This window comes from Arvicanthis niloticus, chromosome 24 (assembly GCF_011762505.2).
Source record: "Arvicanthis niloticus isolate mArvNil1 chromosome 24, mArvNil1.pat.X, whole genome shotgun sequence".
Lineage (NCBI taxonomy): Eukaryota > Metazoa > Chordata > Mammalia > Rodentia > Muridae > Arvicanthis > Arvicanthis niloticus.
The window spans coordinates 24564756-24587545 of NC_133432.1; the positions used below are offsets into that span (position 1 = coordinate 24564756).

At 49.4% G+C, this 22790-nt stretch overlaps 1 protein-coding gene across 14 annotated transcripts in view; it reads right to left on the bottom strand.

Annotated features, from left to right (window-relative positions):
* Positions 1-2404: 2404 nt before the first annotated feature.
* Gtf2ird1 (GTF2I repeat domain containing 1) overlaps positions 2405-22790 on the bottom strand; it is a 99205-nt gene continuing 78819 nt past the window's right edge. For 4 of the 14 annotated variants that reach the window (XM_076923113.1, XM_076923103.1, XM_076923105.1 and 1 more), the window contains 10 exons: positions 21788-21971; positions 20725-20753; positions 11428-11508; positions 8779-8856; positions 7922-8114; positions 7222-7259; positions 6692-6769; positions 5978-6170; positions 5223-5260; positions 3378-3825 (listed from right to left, as the gene is read on the bottom strand). In XM_076923113.1, coding sequence (XP_076779228.1) covers positions 3524-3825; positions 5223-5260; positions 5978-6170; positions 6692-6769; positions 7222-7259; positions 7922-8114; positions 8779-8856; positions 11428-11508; positions 20725-20753; positions 21788-21971 — 1214 coding nt within the window. In that variant the 3' untranslated portion in view covers positions 3378-3523. Of the gene's footprint in view, positions 2646-3377; positions 3826-5222; positions 5261-5977; positions 6171-6691; positions 6770-7221; positions 7260-7921; positions 8115-8778; positions 8857-11427; positions 11509-20724; positions 20754-21787; positions 21972-22790 lie in introns of those variants that run through there. The other 10 variants (XM_076923109.1, XM_076923106.1, XM_076923101.1 and 7 more) reach the window with 6 other exon arrangements.

Genomic DNA, 22790 nt, shown 5'->3' on the forward strand with positions numbered 1-22790 from the left:
GTCCTATGTTTTTGTTTTCTTCCAGTACAGGGTTTCTCTGTGTAGACCAGGCTGGCCAAATCCTGTTTTTGTTTCTAGCCTCCCAACTTGCTACGTAAAGGAGAACAACCTTGAACTGGTCCTATAGCCTCCGTCCCAAATGCTGGGTGGCAGGTGCCACATGCACCGGACTTTGTATTTTGAAGCAGGGCCTCATAATGAGCTCATCGGGTGAACACTTGAAAAAGGTGTGCCTTGGCTGGTTTTCAAGTCAAGGTCCTCCTGCCTCAGCCTTCTACGTAGCTGGGATTATAGGTGCCCCACAGGCCAGCCACTCCCATTGGAGGAGGTAGTTCCTCTAAAAAGGATGGTGGTCCATGATGGAGCCTTGGAGCTCCGGAGAGAAAGAGGATGGTGTGAGGGACTGAAGGCAGGCGACTCCAGCATTTGGGAGGTGGACACGGGAAGTCCTCAAGTTCAAGGTCATCTTCAGCTACATAAGAAGTTGAGGCCAGCCTAGAACACATGAGACCCTATCCTTCAAGCCCCACCCCCACCCCAGCCCCAAATGTCCAGAAGCCAGATAGAGAAGACAGTGAGTTTCCTGGTGTGGTTTTCCATCTTTCTCTTCCATCTACAAGATGTGGAAAAGGAGGCCAGCTAGGAGCTAAATGGCATGTGTAGTGGTGGTTGGGTGCCAGCAGAGAGGGGAGGGAGGGGACAGTCCACAGGGGTGTGCCAACTTTGTGGCTTGGAACGTCTTTCCAGGAGGAAGTGATCCAGATGTCTGAAACCAGGCCTCTCTCCCAGCTGACATGCACAGAGCTATCCCACAGGTCTCGGAGAAATATCTGGACTGATCTGTCACATGTCAAGCCAGAGGACTCATTCTGACAGGAGAATTAGAGCCAGGTCTCAGGGTCATCCTGTTCTCCTTTCCAATAACCAGCATGCAATGCTCAGACAAGATAGAGAGACAGGGAACATGAAAGGGATACAGGAAGAGGCAGGGTTCCTGTGACAGAGGTGGGGTGGGGTGTGGGGTGTGTCCACTGAAAGCTTTGGCAGAGGCTGTGGGTCAAGAATTCCAGTACAATCAACATTTACTGTTGTGGACATAAAGACAATATGATATTTCTCCTTTCGAGGGCATTTTGCTTTTTTTTTAACATATGGTTTCAGGGGAAAAACAAACAAACTAGGCAGCAGTGGTGGGGAGTGTGTCTAATTTTAGGCCTGAGGAGATGGCTCAGTTGTTAAAGCATTGATCGTGCCAGGAGTTGGTGCTGTAAGTCTTTAATCTCGGCATTGGAGAGGCAGAGGGGAGTGGGTCTCTGACTTTGAGGCTAGCCTGGTTTACCGAGTGAGCTCCAGGACAGCCAGGGCCACACACAGAAACCCAGTCCCAATGAAAAGAATAACAAGAGGAGGAAGAGGAGGAAGAGGAGATTCATGTTTTCATGCAGAACAAGCTGGTGTTGAAACGCTATGGTATATGTGTATGTATTTGAATGTGTGGAACATGTGTGCAGATGTGCTTGGACATGTGTGTTTGGAGGCCAATAGTCAACACTAGGTGTCTGCCTCAAATACAAATACATACATACATACATACATACACACACACATACATACATACATGTCACAGTTAGTAGCCAGGTGGTGGCACTTGGGAAGCACAGGCAGGTGGATCTCTGTGAGTTCAAGGGCTACACAGAGAGACCTTGTCTTGAGATCTCCCCCCCAACCCCCCAAAGAAAGAAACTCCCAGTTTCCACACTGGGAGTGGACTCAGACTGTAAGGCTTTGCGGCAAGTGCCTCCTTTACCCACTAAGGTTCCCTCTTCATCTTACGTTTGGAGACAAAGATCCTTTGATGAACTCTTGATTCACTCAGGCTAGCCGGCCAGCACACTCTGGGGATCCTCCAGGTTCCAACCCCCCCCAATTGCTGGATTATAGGGGTATACCACCCCACTGCATGGCTGTTAACATGGCTATTGGGAATCAGAGGTCAGATCAATATGCTCACAAAGGAGGGACTCCCCACCCAGTCATCTCCCCAACTCCAGACGGGAAACTCCGGATCCTCCGGTCTCCACTTCCTGGGTGCTGGGATTACAGGTGCACACCACCACGCCCAGCGCTGGGGGGTGGGGGTGGGGAATCCATGGCTTTGTGCAGGCCAGGCAAGGACCCGTAGCTCCTCTTGTGGCCTCAGTCCCTTGGCAGTCAAGAAAATAACTTCTGTCCCTGGACGCTACAGCCTAGCACTCAGGAATAGGAGACTTCTGGGTATGGTAGAACCAGGGCACCTGAGCTGGTGTCTTGTCTGACTCAGTCCCTAGATGGAACCATACCACCTGTTGGGTGGGGCCACACCACCAAACATGCACAAATAAGCAGGGGAAAAAAAAAGTGACGCTTTTGTTCTTTTTCATTTTCTTTACTTATTTAAAAAGGCCTTGGCGGCAGGAATATAGTGTAAAAATCATTGGAAAAACTAAAAGGCATTGATACATATCCGAATATACTTTGTACATAAATTACATGTTCCTTTAGTCTTTTGAGTTGAGGTCCTGATTCGGCTCTGAGGTCTAATAATCAAGGGGGCCCGGAAGCTGCACGTTTAGTCCGGAATAGTCCACCATGTACACTGGCCACTGCTAGAGAGAGGGGGGGAGGGGACAGAGGGACCACATTAGGACTCCAGATGACACGGAGGAACTCCCAGAATAACTAGCACGCTTTCTTTGAGGGTGAATTCAAACGCTACTTATTATGCAGCCTCTGAGGCCCGGAGAGGGAAAGAGATCTGTCTGAGGTCACACAGGAGGAATGCAGTGATTGTCCCCACCTGTGTTTAAGAGGTTCAATATAGAACTTGACACCATCAAGGGCTGAGCCAGCATGAGCAGAAAGCATCGTTCACCCAGTTTCACCCCACAGACACTGCCCCACCTCTTGGGGTGAAGGGAGGGGGTAGTCAATGAGAGGGAAGAATGAAAAAAAAAAAAAAAAAAGTCTTTCTTTCCTCCATTCCTTTTTCTTGAGGCAGTATCGTGTGGCCCAGGCTAGCCTCAAACTTTCTACGTAGCTGAGGGTGACCTTGAACTTCTGATCCTCCTGCCTCTACCTCTCCAGTCTTAGGAGACCAGGCGTGTACCACCAGGTCCAGTTTAGGCGGTGCTGGGAATAGAACCCAGGGCTTCAGGCATGCAAGGCAAGCACCCTGCTGACTAAGCCACACCTTCAGCCCCCCAGTTAGCAGTTTTCTCTGAGACAGAGTCATAGCCCTAGCTGGCCTTGAACTTCTGATCTTCTCCCCTTCACTAAGGGCATAAGACACCACACCCTGGGTGTTTTGTTTTTTACATAAGTTTCTCTGAATCAGGAAAGGGCTAAATGAAGCAATGTGGCCGCCAGGTGAGGGAGGCTGAGCTGTCATGTGACCATCTACCCTCTGGTTCCTGCTGACCTCATTTACAGACATCACAGGTGATAGCCACACTTCAAACACTGGCTGATTACACGGACCCTCAGTCTATCTTGTGGGCAAAACAAGTGGATGATGTGCCTGCACCTCTGTGGTTGGCTGAGTCCCTCTCAGAGCCCAGTGCCTCCCAGTTCCTGGAGCTGTGGATGGCCCTGCCCGAGAGAGGGGCAAAGGCCACACAGAATTAGGGTGAAGTTCGGATCCGCGTGACTTTACCACGAGGGAGATCTGGTTGGTGGATGCCACAGACTCTGGATTAGAGGACGAGGATGAAGAAGACGAGGAAGAGGAGGAGACGGAGTTGCCTTCAGAGACCCGCTTTCTCTTGCGCTTGGGAATGTTGTCTTTGGCTGGTGAAAGAAACAGATGCTGAAGCCGGATGGATGCCAGGGGCTGTCATGGGTCGGCCTCCTGAGCTCCCGGGAGAAAGGCCCTGCTTTTAGATTTTTAGTGTTTTACTCATTTTGATGTCCTGGGAAAAGAACTCAGGGTTTTGTATACATTGAGCCACACCCCCAGCCCCTCACTGGGGGATTCTAGGCAGGGGGTCTACCACTGAGCCACGCCCCCAGCCCCTCACTGGAGGATTCTAGGCAGGGGCTCTACCACTGAGCCACGCCCCCAGCCCCTCACTGGGGGATTCTAGGCAGGGGCTCTACCACTGAGCCACGCCCCCATCCCCTCACTGGGGGATTCTAGGCAGGGGCACTACCTGCCTATGAGCTACACCTATATTCTCTCAGTGCCCTGGGGCTAGCACCCTAGGCTCAGTGGCTGAGTCTCACTTGTCTAGCCTTATTTCCTAAGCAGGTCTAAAGGCCAGCCGTCCTACTTCTGGCTCCTGTTCATCTACCTGTTTTGCTGATAAAATAACCCTCACCTACCTCAACAGGTTCTAGGTATTTTCACAGCATCACCTAGAACATTCAGTTTTCAGTATGGCTGCCAACCCCAGACCTTTAAAAGCCTTCAGTATCCTCTCTGCCACCCATTTCCTGCTTAAGTATTTTGGTCTGGTTTGTTGAGGCAGGGTCTCACGTAGCCTAGGCTGGCCTCCAAGTCACTGCATAGCTGAACCTGGCCTTGACTCCTGATCCTCCAGCCTTCCATCTCCCACGTATTGGGATTAAAGGTTTGTGCCACTACAGCTGATTTACACGGTACAGTACTGGGGAATCCTAAGATGAGTCCACACCCCAGCCTTATCTACTTGTTTTTTGGTTTTTTTTTTTTTTTTTTTTTATGTTTTGTTTATTATATGTGATTACACTATTGCTATCTTCAGACACACCAGAAGAGGGGATTGGATCCTATTACTGATGGTTGTGAGCCACCATGTGGTGCTGGGAACTAAACTCAGGACCTCTGGAAGAGCAGTCAGTGCTCTTAACCACTGAGCCATCTCTCTAGCCCACCTATTTGTTTTAAAATTTATTTGTATGTATGTATGCATACATGTATGTATGTATATATGTGTGTATGTATGTATATATGTGGCACATGAACGCTGGTCAGAGGCCAACTTGCAGAGGTGGTTGGCCCTCTCTCCATCATGTGAGTCCTAGGGACTGAAGTCAGGTCATCAGGTTTGGCAGCAATCACCTCTATCCACTGAGCTGTCCCAAGCTCGTACCTGTCTGTGCCTTTTCTTTCTTTTTTTTTTTTTTTTTTTTTTTTTCTTTTTTTTTGACGGCATTAGACTAGTCCCCATGAGGGAGAAGGCTGGCCTCTCCTGTCTGTCACTTACCTGGCACCTTGGCATTGTTGCAGACTTCCCCAAAAGGTCTGAAAAAGACAGAAGCCAGGCCATAATTAGACGATTTCCCCTCCTCATCTGCTGCTCTGGCTATAAGGAAGGTCAGCTTTGGTTACAGTTCAAGCTATAGTTTTACATCCTAAGCCCAGCTCAATCAATGGTCCATGCATTAAATGTGTGGTCCTCAACTTGGCACTTTATTAGGGGTGGTAGACCTTTAAGAGGAGGGGCTTGGTGGGATGGATAGGTCATATGGCATGTCCTCAGTGGGGATGCTGGTACAATTGCATCCTCCTGTCTCTCTCTCTGCTCCCTGGCTCTCATGAGGTAAGCAGCTCCTTCCACCATGCATATGTTCCCACCAAAACCCCGTTCAAGTGACCAGGGCTCGAGATCCCTGAACCTCTTTTGAGACAGTCTTGCCAAAGACCAAGGCTGGTCTATGTTACTGCTTCTGCTTCTCCATTACCAGGATTATAGGAGTACATTAGCTCAGGCCTAAAATCCAGGCGTGTAGGATGTGGAGGTAGTAATATTAGGAGTTTAAGGTCAGCCTTAGCTAGTGTGTTCTGGGCCAGCCTGGGCTACATGAAATGCTGTCTCAAAACAACCACAGAATTTGGAGCTGATCTTCTGACTCGGGATCCTCTCTCTTTGACAGACTCCTGCTGACCTGATGATTGGTGTCCTGAGCCACTGTGGCACCCTCGCCCTGCTGTCCCCCTACTGTCCCCGACAGCACTCACTGGAGCTGGTTGATGATAACCATCCGCACATGGTCCCTGGCCTTCAGGATCTTCTCCAGCCGATGGATGTCATAGGTGTTGGGGTTCCGGAAGGGGATGTCATCTGGGAGGCCCTTCACCTCCACAGCATCCGGGCTGTCCCGGATCAGTTTGTAAGGAACTAGCACAGGCCGGTTCAGTCCCAGGGCCTCACCTGAGGAACAGGGGTCAGAGCCAGAGAAAGATGGTCCCATGTCAAATGGTGAAACTCTGGGGACAGGGTTATGACTCTGACAGCCCAGCTCAGCAGTCATCCAGCCCCAGGGACAGCAACATCACCCATGTGTGTATGTGACATCAGACTCTAGAACTGCCCAGAAGACATACCTCCGGGCATATCTGTGAGAGTTTCTAGATTGACTTAATTGATGTGGACCCTGACTAAATGTGGGTGTCACCATCCCACAGGCTGGGGTCCAGAACTGAATGAAATGGACAGAGTGAGCTGGGTACCAGCACCCATCTCTCTGCCTCCTGACTACAGATGTGATAATGATAATGACCAGGGTCCTCACTCTCCTGCCCTATGGTCTATAATTTTAATCTGTAAACCCTTCCTTCCTTAAGTTGGGTTGTAGACAAAAGCAACCAATACACATGCCATCAGTCACCAGGGTCACGAGAACCACCCTGTAGACCCACCCCAGCCACATGGGAGCACTAGGGAGCACTGACCGTATTTTTCATTGAAGAGCTCCTTCACCTGCTCTCGGAGGATCACCTTCTTTCCGAGCCTGTTAGAGTCATCCTCTTCTGTAGGGAGACAAACGTCTGCTGTGTGGCCTCTGCAGTACTGCCCTCTCCATGACAGCTGCTTAGGTCTCATAAGTAAGTATACCATCCGCGCGCCCACCATTCCCTCAGCTCCCATTCACCCATCTGTCCACCCATTCATCTTTCCATGCACCTGGATTTTCAAAGCAGCACCCCACCACAGCCCAGGCTTAGAGCACCCCAAGAAGAGCTAACAGTCTGACACTCATATCAGTCCTAACCCCAGAAACAAGTGTGACATGTGGGATGATGCTCAGGTGACATGGGGCGCCACCCAGGAATACTTCCTGTTTCTGTTTTATATCGATGTGTTGTTTCCCTAAGACAGGGTCTTATGCTGCATATCTTTATTTATTTAAGATTTTCTTTTTTGAAGGCAATAGACTAGGCCCTATGAGGGAGAAAGCTGGCCTCTCCTGCCTCTCACTCACCTGGTACCTTGGGGTCATTGCAGACTTCCGCAAAGGGTCTGAAAAAGATAGAAGCCAGGCTGAAGTAAGGTTTCCCTTCCTCATCTGCTCCATGGGATACAGACATCACCTCTCCACATCCAAGAAGCCAGCTGCGGTGGCTACAGCTAGGTCAGTTCAAGCTATAGACTTACACCCTAAGTGGGGCTCAATGGTCCATGTGTTAAATGTGTGGTCCTCAACCTGGCACATCACTGGGGGTGGTAGACCTTTAAGAGGAGGGGCTTAGTGGGAGGGATAGGCCATGTATGGCACGTCCTCAGTGGGGATGCTGGTACAATTGCATCCTCCTGTCTTCTCTCTGCTCCCTGGCTCTCATGAGGTAAGCAGCTCCTTCCACCATGCATATGTTCTCACCAAAACCCCATTCAAGTGACCAGGGCTCGAGATCCCTGAATCTCTTTCCCAGCACTTGAGATGTAGAGGCTGGAATATTAGGAGATGAAGGTCAGCCTTAGCTACATAGTGTGTTCTGGGCCAGCCTGGGCTACATGAAATGCTGTCTCAAAACAACCACAGAATTTGGAGCTGATCTTCTGACTCGGGATCCTCTCTCTCTCTGACGGACTCCTGCTGACCCGATGATTGGTGTCCTGGGCCACTGTGGCACCCTCGCCCTGCTGTCCCCCCCCTCCCCCCCACTGTCCCCCACAGCACTCACTGGAGCTGGTTGATGATAACCATCCGCACATGGTCCCTGGCCTTCAGGATCTTCTCCAGCCGATGGATGTCATAGGTGTTGGGGTTCCGGAAGGGGATGTCATCTGGGAGGCCCTTCACCTCCACAGCATCCGGGCTGTCCCGGATCAGTTTGTAAGGAACTAGCACAGGCCGGTTCAGTCCCAGGGCCTCACCTGAGGAACAGGGATCAGAGCCAGAGAAAGATGGTCCCATGTCAAATGGTGAAACTCTGGGGACAGGGTTATGACTCTGACAGCCCAGCTCAGCAGTCATCCAGCCCCAGGGACAGCAACATCACCCATGTGTGTATGTGACATCAGACTCTAGAACTGCCCAGAAGACATACCTCCGGGCATATCTGTGAGTTTCTAGATTGACTTAATTGATGTGGACCCTGACTAAATGTGGGTGTCACCATCCCACAGGCTGGGGTCCAGAACTGAATGAAATGGACAGAGTGAGCTGGGTACCAGCACCCATCTCTCTGTCTCCTGACTACAGATGTGATAATGATAATGACCAGGGTCCTCACTCTCCTGCCCTATGGTCTATAATTTTAATCTGTAAACCCTTCCTTCCCTAAGTTGGGTTGTAGACAAAAGCAACCAATACACATGCCATCAGTCACCAGGGTCACGAGAGCCACCCTGTAGACCCACCCTGGCCACATGGGAGCACTGGGGAGCACTGACATCAGCCACCGGGGTCACGAGAGCCACCCTGTAGACCCACCCCGGCCACATGGGGCACATGGGAACACTGACATCAGCCACCAGGGTCATGAGAGCCACCCTGTAGACCTACCCCGGCCACATGGGAGCACTAGGGAGCACTGACCGTATTTTTCATTGAAGAGCTCCTTCACCTGCTCTCGGAGGATCACCTTCTCCCCGAGCCTGTTGGCGTCATCCTCATCTGTAGGGAGACAAACGTCTGCTGTGTGGCCTCTGCAGTACTGCCCTCTCCATGACAGCTGCTTTGGTCTCATAAGTAAGTAATAAGTATACCATCCACGCGCCCACTCACTTCCGCTCACACTCATCCACCGACACACCCATCCACACTCACCTCCCATTCATCTATTCAACTTTCCATGCACCTGAGTTTTCCAAAGCAGCAGCACCACCACAGCCCAGGCTTAGAGCACCCAAGTGGAGCCAACATTGCAGGGGATATCAGTCATAACCCAGCATCAAGTGTGATGAGACGCTCGGGAGGTGACACCAGGCATCACACAGGAGACTGGAACATTTGCTCTTTTGTTTTGTATTCTTGTTTTCATTTCTGTAAGACTGGGTGGGTCTTATGCTGCTGCCCATACTGGCCTTGAACATAAACATCCTGTCTATGTCAGCCCTCTGCGTGTTAGGATTAGGGGGGATGCCCGCCCTGTCCTGCTAGGTGCTGGGGATGGAACCAGGGTATTCCATGTGCTTTGGGCCACTGAGCTACGGCTTAGCTCACTTGGTTTTAAAAGATGAATTTTGGAGTGACATGACTGATAGAGTGTCTGCACTTCAACCATCTTTTGTATGTATGTATGTATGTATGTATGTATGTATGTACGTACGTGTGTATCTGTCTGTCTGCTTCCCTGCCTTTGCTTACCAGTGCTGACTTTAAAGGTGTTCATGTTCAGTTTATATCATATTTATTTATATATACATCATATGTGTACAGTGTCTGAAGAGGCCAGAAGAGGGTGATAGATCCCCTGGAACTGGTCTGGTGAGAGGTTGACCTCTGACCTGCACACAGTCAGTTGCACAAGCACCCACACCCCCACACCCCCACATCCATACACAGTGGCTAAGAACAACAAAAAATTCTTATCGCCCACTGTTCAAGTTTCCTGTCACCGCAAGAAATTCTATTTTCTGTGTTTTATTTCTTAGATATCTGAAATCAGTTCTCTTAAATTTGAAATCTCTCTCTCTCTCTCTCTTTCCTTTTGATTTTTTTGAGACAGGGTTTCTCAGTATAACCTGTCCTGGACTCACTTTGTAGCCCAGGCTAGCCTCGAATTCATAGACATCGCCTGCCTCTGCTGGGATTAAAGGTATGCCATCTGGCTGCACAGGTCCTTTTTTTGGGGGTGGGGAAGTCATGGTTGAATGCAGCCCAGGCTGTCCTTGAACTCATCCTGTAGCCAAAGATGACCTTGAACTCCTGATTCCCCCCTGCCTTGAGTGCTGGGAACTGAATCCAGGCCTTCATGCAAGTCAAGTGCTCTACCAACTGAGCTAACTCCTGGCCCAACTCCACTCCTGCCATTTTTTTTGCTGTTGTTATTTGAGGCCCTTAGCGTCCTTAGTGCTGGAGTTACAGACACAAAGCTTGGCAGATCCTGGCATATGAAATCACAGCCAGATATGTACAGAGGATCAACACACCTGGCTTGGCAGCCATGCTGGGGCTGCTACACTGCCCAATCTCAGGGTGACGTTCAGGGGCCTTGAATGACTTGGGCCTTTCTCTACCTGGGTGGAACAGGATGCCTCCTGCAGGAAGCAGGGGCTACTCTCAAGAGTATTTGTGGTAAGGAGGGACAGCAAGTTAAAGGGGACAAAAAGCTAAAAAAAAAAAACCTAAGAACAAATAAACACTGGCAAGTTCAACTTCATTGTTGGTTTTTTTTTTTTTTTTTTTTTTTTTTTTTGTTTTGCAGCTGGGCCTCAATCCCATGAACCTCCTGCCTCAGCTTTCCTGGTGCTGGGCGTGTTCCACTGGAAGTTTTTTAATTAACTTATTTTGTTTATGTGCATATATCCATGCATGTGGACCATAGTAGGCATGTGAAGCTCACAGGACAACTGATGGGGTTTTTAGTTTGTGTTTGCTTTTGTTTTCTGAGACAGGATTTCTCTGTGTAGCCCTGGATGACCTGGACCATTGTGGATCAGACTGGCCTTGAACTCTCAGAGACCCGCCTGCCTCTTTGCCTTCCTAGTGCTGGGATCACAGGCGTGCGTCACCAGGCTTGTCTTTGAGACAGAGCTGCACCATGTAACTCTGGCTGTTCTCCAGATTGCTATGTATATACTAGGCTAGGCTGGAACCCACAGAGATCTGGCTGCCTCTGCCTCCTGTGTGCTAAATGACATGTGTACCACCACGCTTGACTCAGAGGACAACCTGTGGGAGTATGTTTCCTCTTATATACCGAGTGGGTCCCAGGGACTGAACTCAGGTTGTCCAGCTTGGAGTCCTCTAGCTGAGCCAAACCTAGGGTGTTATTTTTCTTAAAGTCCCCAATTTTCCATCTTTTCCTTCCTTCCTTTTATTTAGTTTGTTTTAAGCCAGAGTCTCAAACAGCTCATTACTTGAGTCTCAAATCCAGTATACAGCCAAAGATGATCTCAAAAGATGGCCTGATCTTCTTGCCTGGACTGTCAAGAGCTAAGGACTGCAGATGCTTGCCACTGTGCTTAGCCTGTAATTTGTTCAAACAGCGGCACAGACAGAGACCCCTGGGACCCTTCTGACCTGGCTGCCAGCTGTCTTGTTGCAGTCTCCTTGGTCTGGTGGTTTTTCCAGCTTCGTGTCCTGTAGTGAGAATTTTGGTTTCTTTAAAAAAAAAAAATGCAGAAATATCGTAAGACTGTGTTTTCGTTTTAGTCCCACGTGTGGGAGATGGGCCGATTCAGACTGTTCACAGCAGCGGTTGACTGTGATTTGCCTTGTGCTCTGGTAGGGGCATGGTTTTGCCAGCTGCAGATAGTTTCTGTAAGTGTGTGACCTTTGGAAATCTGGGGACTTTTTAGAGGATATAAATGCTAGGGTCCCCCGAGAGAGAGAGGAGGTTGCTGTTGGTGGGCTCCTGGTTGGTTGCTGTTGATTAAGTAGTCGTGCACAAAGAAGAAATAAGAGCCAAATCAAACCCACCCCCAAGGAAATCTATACCCCTGATTAGGAGGAAGAAGTAGTTTAAAGATATCAGGCCCCTTTCCTACCCCTGACTTTATTAGATTCTCTCCCCCCCCCCACCTGGTGTTAGGGGGTTGAAAGGGTGAAAGAAGAGGGGTGAAAGAGAAAAGAACCCACAAAACAGCCAAGTCTGGCTACAGTGTCCCCATCCCCACCCCACCCCCAATTGTCATCTAACCTTTCCTCAACACCCTGCAAAGACCCGAGTGTCCAGTAACCATGGAGCCGAGTCCCACCTTCACCCCACACTTCCTGTTCTAACGTGACTCAAAGACAAATAATGTGGCGGGCTGCCACTCTGTGCTGATGTCACACTGCCTCAAACGAAGGTGTCAGTTGCTCTTATCGACTTGGGTGGCCTTCAGAGGTTAGTTTTGTGTGAGTTTGTCTATTCATGCCCCTATACCAACAAAGCCCTTCCTCGGGACGCTTACTTTTTTGACAGAAGTCTCTCATTTGGAACTGGCCAAGCAGGCTAGGCAGGCTGCACTGTGCATTCACTTGTTTCTCTCTGCTCCCCCAGAGCTGGGGGTGTAAGTGGATGCCACCATATTTGGTCCTTTTCTCTGTGGGTTTGCTGACTGAGCCATCCCCTTCATATGTCTACGAAAGGGTTTCTGGAATCTTTTTTTGTTTTGTTTTGTTTTGTTTTTCGAGACAGGGTTTCTCTGTGTAGCCCTGGCTGTCCTGGAACTCACTCTGTAGACCAGGCTGGCCTTGAACTCAGAAATCTGCCTGCCTCTGCCTCCCAAGTGCTGGGATTAAAGGCGTGCGCCACCACCGCCCGGCAGGTTTCTAGTCTGAGGCTCCCTCAACCTCATGGGGTGGCAGAGCCTTTTTTTTTTTTTTTAAATGATCCTGAGAACATAGAAGTTCCTTTCCAACCACACATGGGGTGCAGAACAGAACATGAAATCTTTTGGTTTTCTTTTTTGAGACAGGGTTTCTCTGTGTAGCCCTGGCTGTTCTGGAACTCACTCTGTAGATCTCTCTCTGCCTCTTGAGCACTTACACTAAAGTCGTGGGCCACCATGCCCAGCAAGGACTTGCAATCTTTATCCCATCCAGGAGCAGAGAAGGGCCACAGTGCCTCTGGCTGAGTTTCCATAGACTAGGAAATGGGCAGGGTTTCCCAGACACTTGGCTCCATAGCTCCTTTGGGAATAAAGGAGGAAGCATAGGGCCAGATCTGGGCCCAGCAGTGGGGCATCTACTCACAGAGGCCTCCCTGCCCCACCCTGGCAGAGGCCATCTCAGGAAGACAGAAAGGTAGTCATTACCCGAGCCATACTGAGAGACAGCAGCACCGGTAATCACTGGGAGCAAGTGTGGCTGGCCCCGGGATTGTAGCATCTTTAGACACCAAGAAAGGACAGTATTATTTTGAGTTCTCAAGACCAAGACAGAGCTGAAAGGGTAGAGAAGGAAGAAGGCAGGAAGTCTGGAGGATTGGGACCAGGGAAATATTCCTCAGGCCTTGAGGAACGGAATACAGAAAGGCAGAGACCCTGAAGAAATGACGGCCGAGAGATAGTAAGTCAACCTACCTAAAATTATAGATTGTTAAGGTAGGCTTATCTAAGACCAGAGATACTAAGTTAACTTTCTATGATCATACACAGTGAGCTAACTTACCCAAGATCCCAGACCCAGTTAACTTATCTAAGATCATAGTAAATTATCCAAATTGAAGGTCATAGTTAATGTATCTGACAGCACAGAGTAGAAATGGCAAACTTAGTTCCCAAGGGGGCAGAAGAGATGGTCTGGTCCCCTGGCCTACGTCAGGTTCCCTCATTCAGGAAGCCCTCCTTCCTTTTGAGGTGACGGTAGATAACACTGAGAGCCCCTCAGCACTGAGAACTACCTTTGTGAGGCAGGCAGGCCCTTCCCCTCCACCAAGCATTCAAACTGGGCCTCAGACAATGTTAGAGAAATGGAATAGCCACTTTCCTCAGGTAAATCATTATTATAAAAACTTAGAAAATATTAAGTTTGCAGGGAGGTGGTGGTGGTGTATGCCTTTAACCCTAGCACTCAGGCAGGTGCATCTCTGAGTTTGAGGCCAGCCTGGTCTACAGAGCGAGTCCCAGGACAGTCAGGGCTACACAGAGAAACCCTGTCTCCAAAACAAAACCACCAAACCAACCAACCAAACAAGGAAGGAAAAAAAGAAAGAAAGAAATGGGCTGGAGAGATGGCTCAGTGGTTAAGAATACAAGCTGCTTTTCCAGAGGTCTGAATTCAATTCCCAGCAACCACATGGTGGCTCACATTACAGATTGTTATCTGTAATGGGATGTGATGTTCTCACCTGGCATGTAGGCATATCTACAGACAGGACACTCTCATAATAAAAAAATACACACACACACACACACACTCATCCACCACCTGGGCTCAGGCCTCTTCCTCTCACCAGGACAAGCATAATTCTGCTGGGTGGGCAGGGTGGCCTTGGTTAAACAGCTAGCTAGCTATCTTGGTCTACCTTAAGCATGACAATATTTTTACACCGTAAATCTTCCCATTTGTTCAGAAATGTCTAAAAATTGCAGTTTCTGTCTCTGTAAACACATCTAACTGCCCAAGGTGTAACTCAAGGGTTCCCACCTGAAACTCACCGATGAAAGTAGGCATAAGACACACTGGGATAGCTTAAACTTCCATAAAGCCACAAGAGGGGTCTGTCCTGGGATGCTTTCTCTTTAGGAACACAATATTATTAAAAGAGATTAAAAAATTTCCCCCTTGTTCTCTGTATGATTGGAGTAAATTCTCACGGGGTAGGAGTGGGGGCTTAATTTGCCGTAACACTTTCTCAAAATTGAAATTGAACCGGGAAGTCGGTTGTGGGTGTCTTAGATTAAACTGGGACTGTTGGGAATTTGGCTGTAGCTTCCCCAGGGTGCTCAGGTTTCTGTGCAGCAGGGACCCAGCACAAAGACCTGCCAGGCCTACATCTCTAAGATCTAATCCAGGCTGCAGAGCCAGCCCTTCTGAGCCTCTGCCTGAGACCTATCTGGCCTTGGCCTAGGGCTCCAGACTAGAGACAAAACAATCCCATTTCTGTTTTATAGTTGAGGGCATTGATGCTCCAAAGAGCTGAACCTGGCTTGCTGATGTCACACAGGAAGCTGGTAGCTCTGTCTGTGGGGACCCTAGTGCACCCCACTTTTCCTTGACTGCACTGAAGCTGCACCCTGGTGTCAGAGGTTAACCGTGATGCAGGTGATGTGTGTCTGTGTCTGTGTGTGCCAAGTGTCTGTGGCGCTTATGGTGGCTAGAAGTGGGCATCTGATCCCCTGGCACTGGAGTTACAGGCAACTGTGGGCCAACTCTGTGCCAGCCATCTCTCAGGTCCCTATGATTCAGTTTTGAGACAAGGTCTCTTATAGCCCAGGCCAGCCTCAAACTTACTATGTGACAGAAGCTGGCCTTGAACTACTCCCAGGTGCTGGGAGGACAGATGTACATCATGACTACATCCTGCAGGGGAAGCGACCGGAAGGTCACAGTGGGCAGCAAACGGAAGGGGATCCTGCCAGGTACTGTGCCATCCTCCTTTGCAGCAAACTATGTAAGAATATTCTCTTTGCTAAGTGACTACCTAACCTCAGCTTGAATGCCTCTGGCACCAGGGAGCTCACAACTTACAAAGCTTCACCCCCACCCAAGGCTTCTTAGACCCAGGCTTTTAGATTATTTTTCATCTTTTTTTTTTTTTACCACCGTCCCCATCAGCCACCCTATCTCCTTCTACATCTTAATTCATCTCTCCCCACCCCCCACCCCCGTCTCTACACACACACACACACACACACACACACACACACACACACACACAAACCCACCACCTGGGCTCAGGCCTCTTCCTTCTACTGTTCTCGGCTCCAGCTTTACCTTCTGTAGGCCACCTGCCCCAGGTGGAAGCTGGTCGCCATAGCTACCACCAGAACATTCAAATCTGATATCATTTGGAAAACAAAGCTCTGAGGCCTGAACATAAAACCCAAACCACATCAAACCTGGTGGAATGGATCTGTAACCCCAGTTACCTGGGGTGGGGGATGGATGGGAGGTGTGGAGGAGGAGGATTGTAAATTCAAGGCCAGCCTGGGCTACCTAGTGAGACACTGTTAAAGACAGACAGAACTGGGTGGTGGTGGCTTACACCTTTAGTCCAGGCACTTGAGAGGTAGAGGCAGGTGGATCTTTGTGAGTTCAAAGGCAGCCTGGTCTACAGATGAGTTCTGTGATAGCCTGGGTCACACAGAGAAACCTGTCTCAAACAGCAACAAAAGACAGACAAACAGAAAAAAAGAATTCAAGCTGGCTAGGGATGTAATTCTATTGGTGGAGGGCTTGAAGCCCTGAGTTTCATCCCAGCACTGCACAAAATGGCACGGTGTACACACTTGCAATCCCAGCACTGCGGAAGCAGAGCAGAAGTGGGAAAGTCAGAGTTCAAGGTCATCCTTGGTGTCCATCCATCAAGTTCAAGGCCAGCCCCCCATACCAGAGACATTTTGTTCCAAACAACAATAACGAAACAAACACAAGATCCAGAAGTCCAAGTTCCTGGCTGCCTCCTCAGTCAGCCTGGAAAATGCCACCTCCCTAGGTTGAGAGCTAGCTACCCTTGCCTCCAGACATGAGTCTGGCTTGTCACTGAAAAGAACGACTCCACCTGCAGGTCTCCACTGTATAGATTTGGAGAAACTAATTTGCCCTCATTTTTGGGGGATTTCAACTGTGCATGCTGTTCACAAGTGCATATAGGCCCCACCTTCCCCTTCTCTCTCCACAAGACTCATTAATCCTTCACTCAGCATCCTGAATTGTTCCAGTGATTCCTCTGGGATTATGCCTCCAACAGTCTTCCCCACAGGGACCTCCCCAGCTGGGGGACCCTTTCAGACACAGAAGGGACTGCACCTTGTCCCAGCACCTTTCCCTGACATAAACCAAACCCAAATGAGACAATGCCTCCATCAGAAGGCCTGTAGGTAACCCCGTAGAGCATTTTCTTAATTAGTGCTTGATCTCGGGGAGGGCCCAGCCCCACTGTGCCATGCCCAGCAGGTAGTCCTGAGGTGTACAGAAAGCAGGCTGAGCAAGTCAGGGGGAAAGGCAGTAAACGGTGTTCCTCCAGGTTCCTACCCTGTCTTCCCTTAGTGATGGAGTGTGCCCTAGGAATTTAAAAGCTGAAACAACCCCTTCCTGCTCTGAGGTGTTTTTTTTGTTTTGTTTTGTTTTTTTGTTTTTTGCCACGGTGTTTATCATAGCAACAGAAACCCTCAGACAAGAGTGGACTAGTCTGACAGAATATAACACACATCTGTAACCCCAGCACCCTGAGGTGAAGGCAGGGGGGGGGATCCTAAGTTTAAGATGATTCTCAGCTAAACACCACTAAGTTCCAGGTTGGCCTGGTCTACTTCACAAAAAAAGAAAAAAAGGAAACCTTTTCTTTTTCAAAGAAGAAACTGGGATTGGGGGTAGGGTTACAGAGATGATGCAGTGGTTAAGAGTGATGGTTACATTCGAGGCCAGCCTGGTCTACAGAATGAGTTCCAGAACAGCCAGGGATACACAGAGAAACCCTGTCTTGAAAAACAAAACAAAAACAACAACAACAACAATAACAACAAAAAAAAGGGTAATAGTTACTCTTGCAAAAGAACAAGGTTCAGTTCCCAGCATTCATTGTGGCTTCCAGCCATCTCTATCTCCAGTTCCCTGACCTCCACAGACACCAGGCACACACATGGTGCACATAAATACATTCAGGTCAAACAGATAAATAGCCCCCCCCCCCCCCAAAAAAAAAAAAAAAACCCACAGCAGCAATAACCACAACAAACAGACAAAAAGCCAGGGCTAGGGAGATGGCTCAGTGGGTAAAGTGCTTATCTGGAAAACTTAAAGACCTGAATCTGAGCCCCACATCCTCTGTAAGAAGCAGGGCCTGAAGCCAGCCAAGTAGCTCAGCTGGTAAAGACGTAAAGACACCTTCCTGTCTCTAAGGCTAAAGATCTGAGCGCACGCATGTGCATGTGCGTGTGCGTGTGCATGTGCGTGCGCGCACACGTACACACACACACACACACACAGGAGAGACAGCTCAGTGGTTTAGAACACTCATGCTCTTTGAGAGGACCTGAGTTCAGTTCCCAGGGCTGGTGCCAGGCAGCTCACATCTATAACTCCAGCTGCAGGGGCTCTGGTGACATCTTCTGGTCTCTGAAGGCATTGCACTCACAAAGTTTTTTGTTTTTGTTTTTCCTTTCCTTTTTTTCTTTCAAGCTATGAGTGATAGTGTGAAATTGTAACCCTGCCTGGCAGTGGTGGCGCACACCTTTAATCTTGGAGGGTAGAGGCAGGCGGATTTCTGAATTTGAGGCCAGCCTGGTCTACAGAGTGAGTTCCAGGACAGCCAGGGCTATACAGAGAAACCCTGTCCTGAAAAACCAAAAAAGACATTGTAATCCCATCACTGATAGGGACAGGGGGATGCCTAGGACTAGCTGGTCAGCCTAGCTTCAGGCTAGTGAGAGATACTACCTTAAAAAAATAAAATAAAAAGGGTAGCGCCAAGAACTGACAGCTTGTTTCGGGCCTCTGCGCATGTGTGTGCGCCCCCACAATACTCCCCCACACACACACACTTCAAAAATTTAAAACCAGATGCTAGTGACTCATGCCTTTAAACTTAGTACTCAGGAGCCAGAGGCAGGCAGATCTCTGTGAGTCTGAGGCCAGCCTGGTCTACAGATCAAGTTCCAGGAACACAAGGGCTCCACAGAGAAACACTGTCTGGAAAAACGTAACAAACGAATAAAAAATTCTAAAACCAAACCAAAAAACAAAAACAAAAAACAAAAAAACAAAAAACAACAACAACAACAACAACAACAAAACCCAACCAGTTTAAACAGGGAGATTGCAGACAGGACCCATGTCATTGCATCTAGTGGTCAGGAGAGGGCGACAGAGAGACACTCAGCAGGATCAGAGATTTGGCACAGTAAGGTACAACCCTGGCTCCTCCAAGTACAGAAGTCTTCTTTCAAATCTCAGGCTAGGCTAAGGCTTGTGACTTCGAGAAATTTCCTTAAACTCTCTTGAGTCTATGTTTCCTCTTGTGAGAAGCTAACCGACCCCAGAGTGGTGGCCCACAATTGTTACCTCAACGCTCTGGAGGCTGAGGCAGGAAGGTCACAAATTTGAGGCCAGTCTTCGATACACATCAGGACTCTGTCCCCCAAAATGAGTGGGTTTGGGGGCCGGGAAGAGACATAGGGGCCGTAGGGGGATTGGCTGACTTATATACTGGTTTCCTACCGAGGCTGGAGGTCCAGTCACACTTCCTGGACCCCAAAGGGACAGGAGCAGCAGCACCCAGCAGTGACATCAGCTTAGGCAGTCACTTGTGTCAGGGTTGGCCACTGGCTAGGGTCTGGCTTCAGGCTATCAGCCTGGGTCTAAGAGGCCCACATTTACAAACTAATTCAAGAGCTGGGGCAGGAGTTGGACAGGAGGAGCTTGCTATGGGACCAGGCAGACAGGCTACCCAGGGTCAGTGCCAAAGAAGAGACTTTCTGAATGTCTCACTGGAGGAAAGGCAGCCCTCTGTGTTCACAAGTATTGCCTTGTTGTCCCCAGCTTCCTTCCTGAGGAAGTATTCATTTCCCCCAAAGTCTGACAGCCAGCTCTGGCTCAGCCTCTAGCTCCACCCAGGACTGTCTCCACAGTGGGCACAGGGTCCTAGAGTCCACTCTGTGAGCTACTGTAGAAGGTAAAATGAGGCCAGGGGCTTTTTGTGTTTGTTTTGTTTAAAAATTCTTTTTCAAGATAGGGTCTTGGGGGCTAGGGATATACCTGATTTGATAGGTTCTTGTCTAGAATGCATAAGGCCCTGATTCCAGCCCCAGCACCTCATAAACCAGGCTTGGTGGAATACATGTAATTTTAGCAAGCTTGATTTAGCCACACCCCCAGCCCCTCCCTGGGGGATTCTAGGCAGGGGCTCTACCACTGAGCCACGCCCCGAGCCCCTCCCTGGGGGATTCCATAGGAGACCTCTTTTGTTTGTTTTTTGAAACAATGTTTCTCTGTGTAACCCTGGCTATCCTAGAATTTGTTCTGTTGACCAGGCAAGCCTCAAAATCACAGAGACCAACCTGCCGCTGCCTGCAGGGTACTGGGATTAAAGGTGCACCACTATGCTCACCTTTTTCCTTTTGTTCATTTGAGACTGTCTCTTACTGGCCTGGAGCTTGCTGAATCAACCAGGCAGGCTGCTCAGTGAGCTCTAGCAATTTGCAAAGCTCCCTGGCATAGGATTACAAATTGCACCACTACACACAGGTGTGTGTGTGTGCGGGCGCGCATGTTAATACTCCATTCCCTACACACAGCTTCTTATGTGGGTTCCTGGGATCAAATTCAGGTCCTCTTGTTTGCACAGCAAGTACTTTACAGACTACGTTAACTTCCCAGCTCCCTACCCGCTCACATCTTACCGCCAAGCCCCCTGCACCCTATGACAACACTCAAATACATTTGCCATCAATTTCCCCCTTCCATGAGTTAGCCAGGTCTCTCAGAGGTCATGGGGACCCTGGCACAGCTGCGACCTCTGACTGGGTGAAGCCCACGGCTCCAATGCTATCTCAACTGGCTCTCTGAGTCTTAAGACCAGAGCATCTGCAGGAACAGTAGGGCAGTACCCAGGTCCTGCTCCTGAGCTGGGCAGTTGTATCTCATGATGGGCTTTGAGCTCCCAGAACTGTACACAGACCCCCATCCCCAACACCAAGTACCTCCCAAACCCACAGAGGTACCACTTACCAGGCTTTGGGATGAGTCCTTGAAAGGGCCTAGAAGGGAAACATAAGTGAGCTTCAGGAAAAAGAGAAGGGGGACAGGGCTAGCAGCAGGCACACGATGATACTAGCTTGCCAAGGAACTGGTGACAGATGCCCGGGGCCTGCTTCAGACATTAGCATATAATGTTTGAGTCATATAGCCCAGACTAGCCTTGAATCCTTATGTTGTAGCCAAGGCTGACCCTGAATTTTTGATCCTCCTGCCTCTACCTCCTGAGTGCTGAGATTAGAGATATGTACCATTACTCCTGGTTTATATAAGGTGCCAGAGATGGACCTCAGGGCTTCCTGTGTGCTAGACATCCTAGGAAACCAGCCAGGCCATACCCCTGGCATTTATTTATTTTTTTTTTTAAAGAAAGGGTCTAATTATGTGGCCTGAGCTAACTTTAACTCATATGTTCCCGTCTCTGCTTCCTGTGTGTCAGGATGAGGGCATGTTTTGGGATCTGTACCATGTGAGCATGTGCACTGGGGGCAGGGGAGAGAAGACAGTACTTGTGTATGTACACACATGCACGCCAAAGGCCGACTTCCAGAATCTTCCTTAATCAGTCTACTTTTCTTGGTTTCCTTTTTGAGAAAAGGTTTCTCACCCAACACAAAGCAAGTCATTTAGCCAGACTGGCTAGGCAGCAAGCCCCTGGGACCCTCCTGTCTTTCCCAAACGTCATGGCTGGGGTAACAGGCACACACACCCCCCCAACATGCCCAAATTTTTGCATGGGTGCTGAGGTGCATCCAAACTTAGGTCCTCGTGCCTGTTCAGTGAACACTTCCCCATAAAATGGACTCCTGAGCCCCAGAATCTACATCAATCAGATGTCCAGGTCATGGATGTCTATGAAACGTCTGCTTTCTCAGGGGGCTGGGTATGCCTAAGGAACTGATGTGGGACAGTTAGAAGGGGACCCAGTTAATACGCGGGATCCCCTGCACCCGGCCTGGTGTGTAGACCCACCTCTACTATAGGAGCCAGCTCTCAATCCCAGCCAGTCTAATCTGAGTTCTTCCTTATCAAGTACCTGGTGACCGTGAACTTGATCTTGTCAGCCACAGAGAGAATCCTTTCCAGGTTCTGAGAGCCGAAGGTGCACGGTTTGCGGAATGGGATTCCGGGGGGCAGTCCTTCGATGATCACCGAGCCTGGATTGCTCTTGATTCGCTTGTAGGGCACCTGCACTGGGTATTTGATGCCCAGAGCTTCACCTGGATAGGAGAAAGGCCATTGTACCAGTCAGGGGCAAGAGGCGAAACAGAGTGTGCTGCAGGAGTATGGGCTTTCTCTCCCAGAGGGCTCAGGCCCTTTGCGGAAGACGGGAGAAGTTGTACGTGGATCGGACTTGGAGATTCATATGTGTACTGTGCAGAGTTTCTGGTGGGAATCCACGCTGGGTGGGCCTTGAATACGTGGCTCCTGGTACTGGATTAAGGCAGTGCTTAATGTTTCTCGAACTCCAGACTATACCACTGGGCACCTGCCTCCTGGATGGGAACACTGAAACATCAGCTTTGCCCCAGACCATGGTATTCAGATTCACAGAGTCAGGACCTTATGAATCTGACCCAGGGAATGAATGGGCATGCTCCACCCAGCAAGGAGGAGGTAGACAAAAGGAGCCAGGGTAATGTCTGGATCTCAGGGACCACTGTCTGCCTGGTCTCAAGTCCCTTCCCTTCTTCCTTTCCATCTGTTTCTTCTGAGACAGGGTCTTATTATGTAGCCTTGGCTGGCCTGGGACTTCCTATGTAGACCAGGCTAGTCCTCAGAGATCCACCAGCCTCTGTCTCTTAAGTTCTTGGATTAAAGGCATGTACCATCACGCCTGGCTCTTCTATATGCAAACTTTTAATTAATCTATTTATTTAATGTGTATGGGTCCTTGGTCTGCATGTACCTCTGTGTACCATGTGAGCAGCCTGGTGCTTTCAGAGTCCAGAGAGGGATATCAGATCTGCTGAGATCAGTTACAAACGGTTGTGAGCCAACACGTGGGTGAGAAAAACCAAACGTAGCCAATACTAATG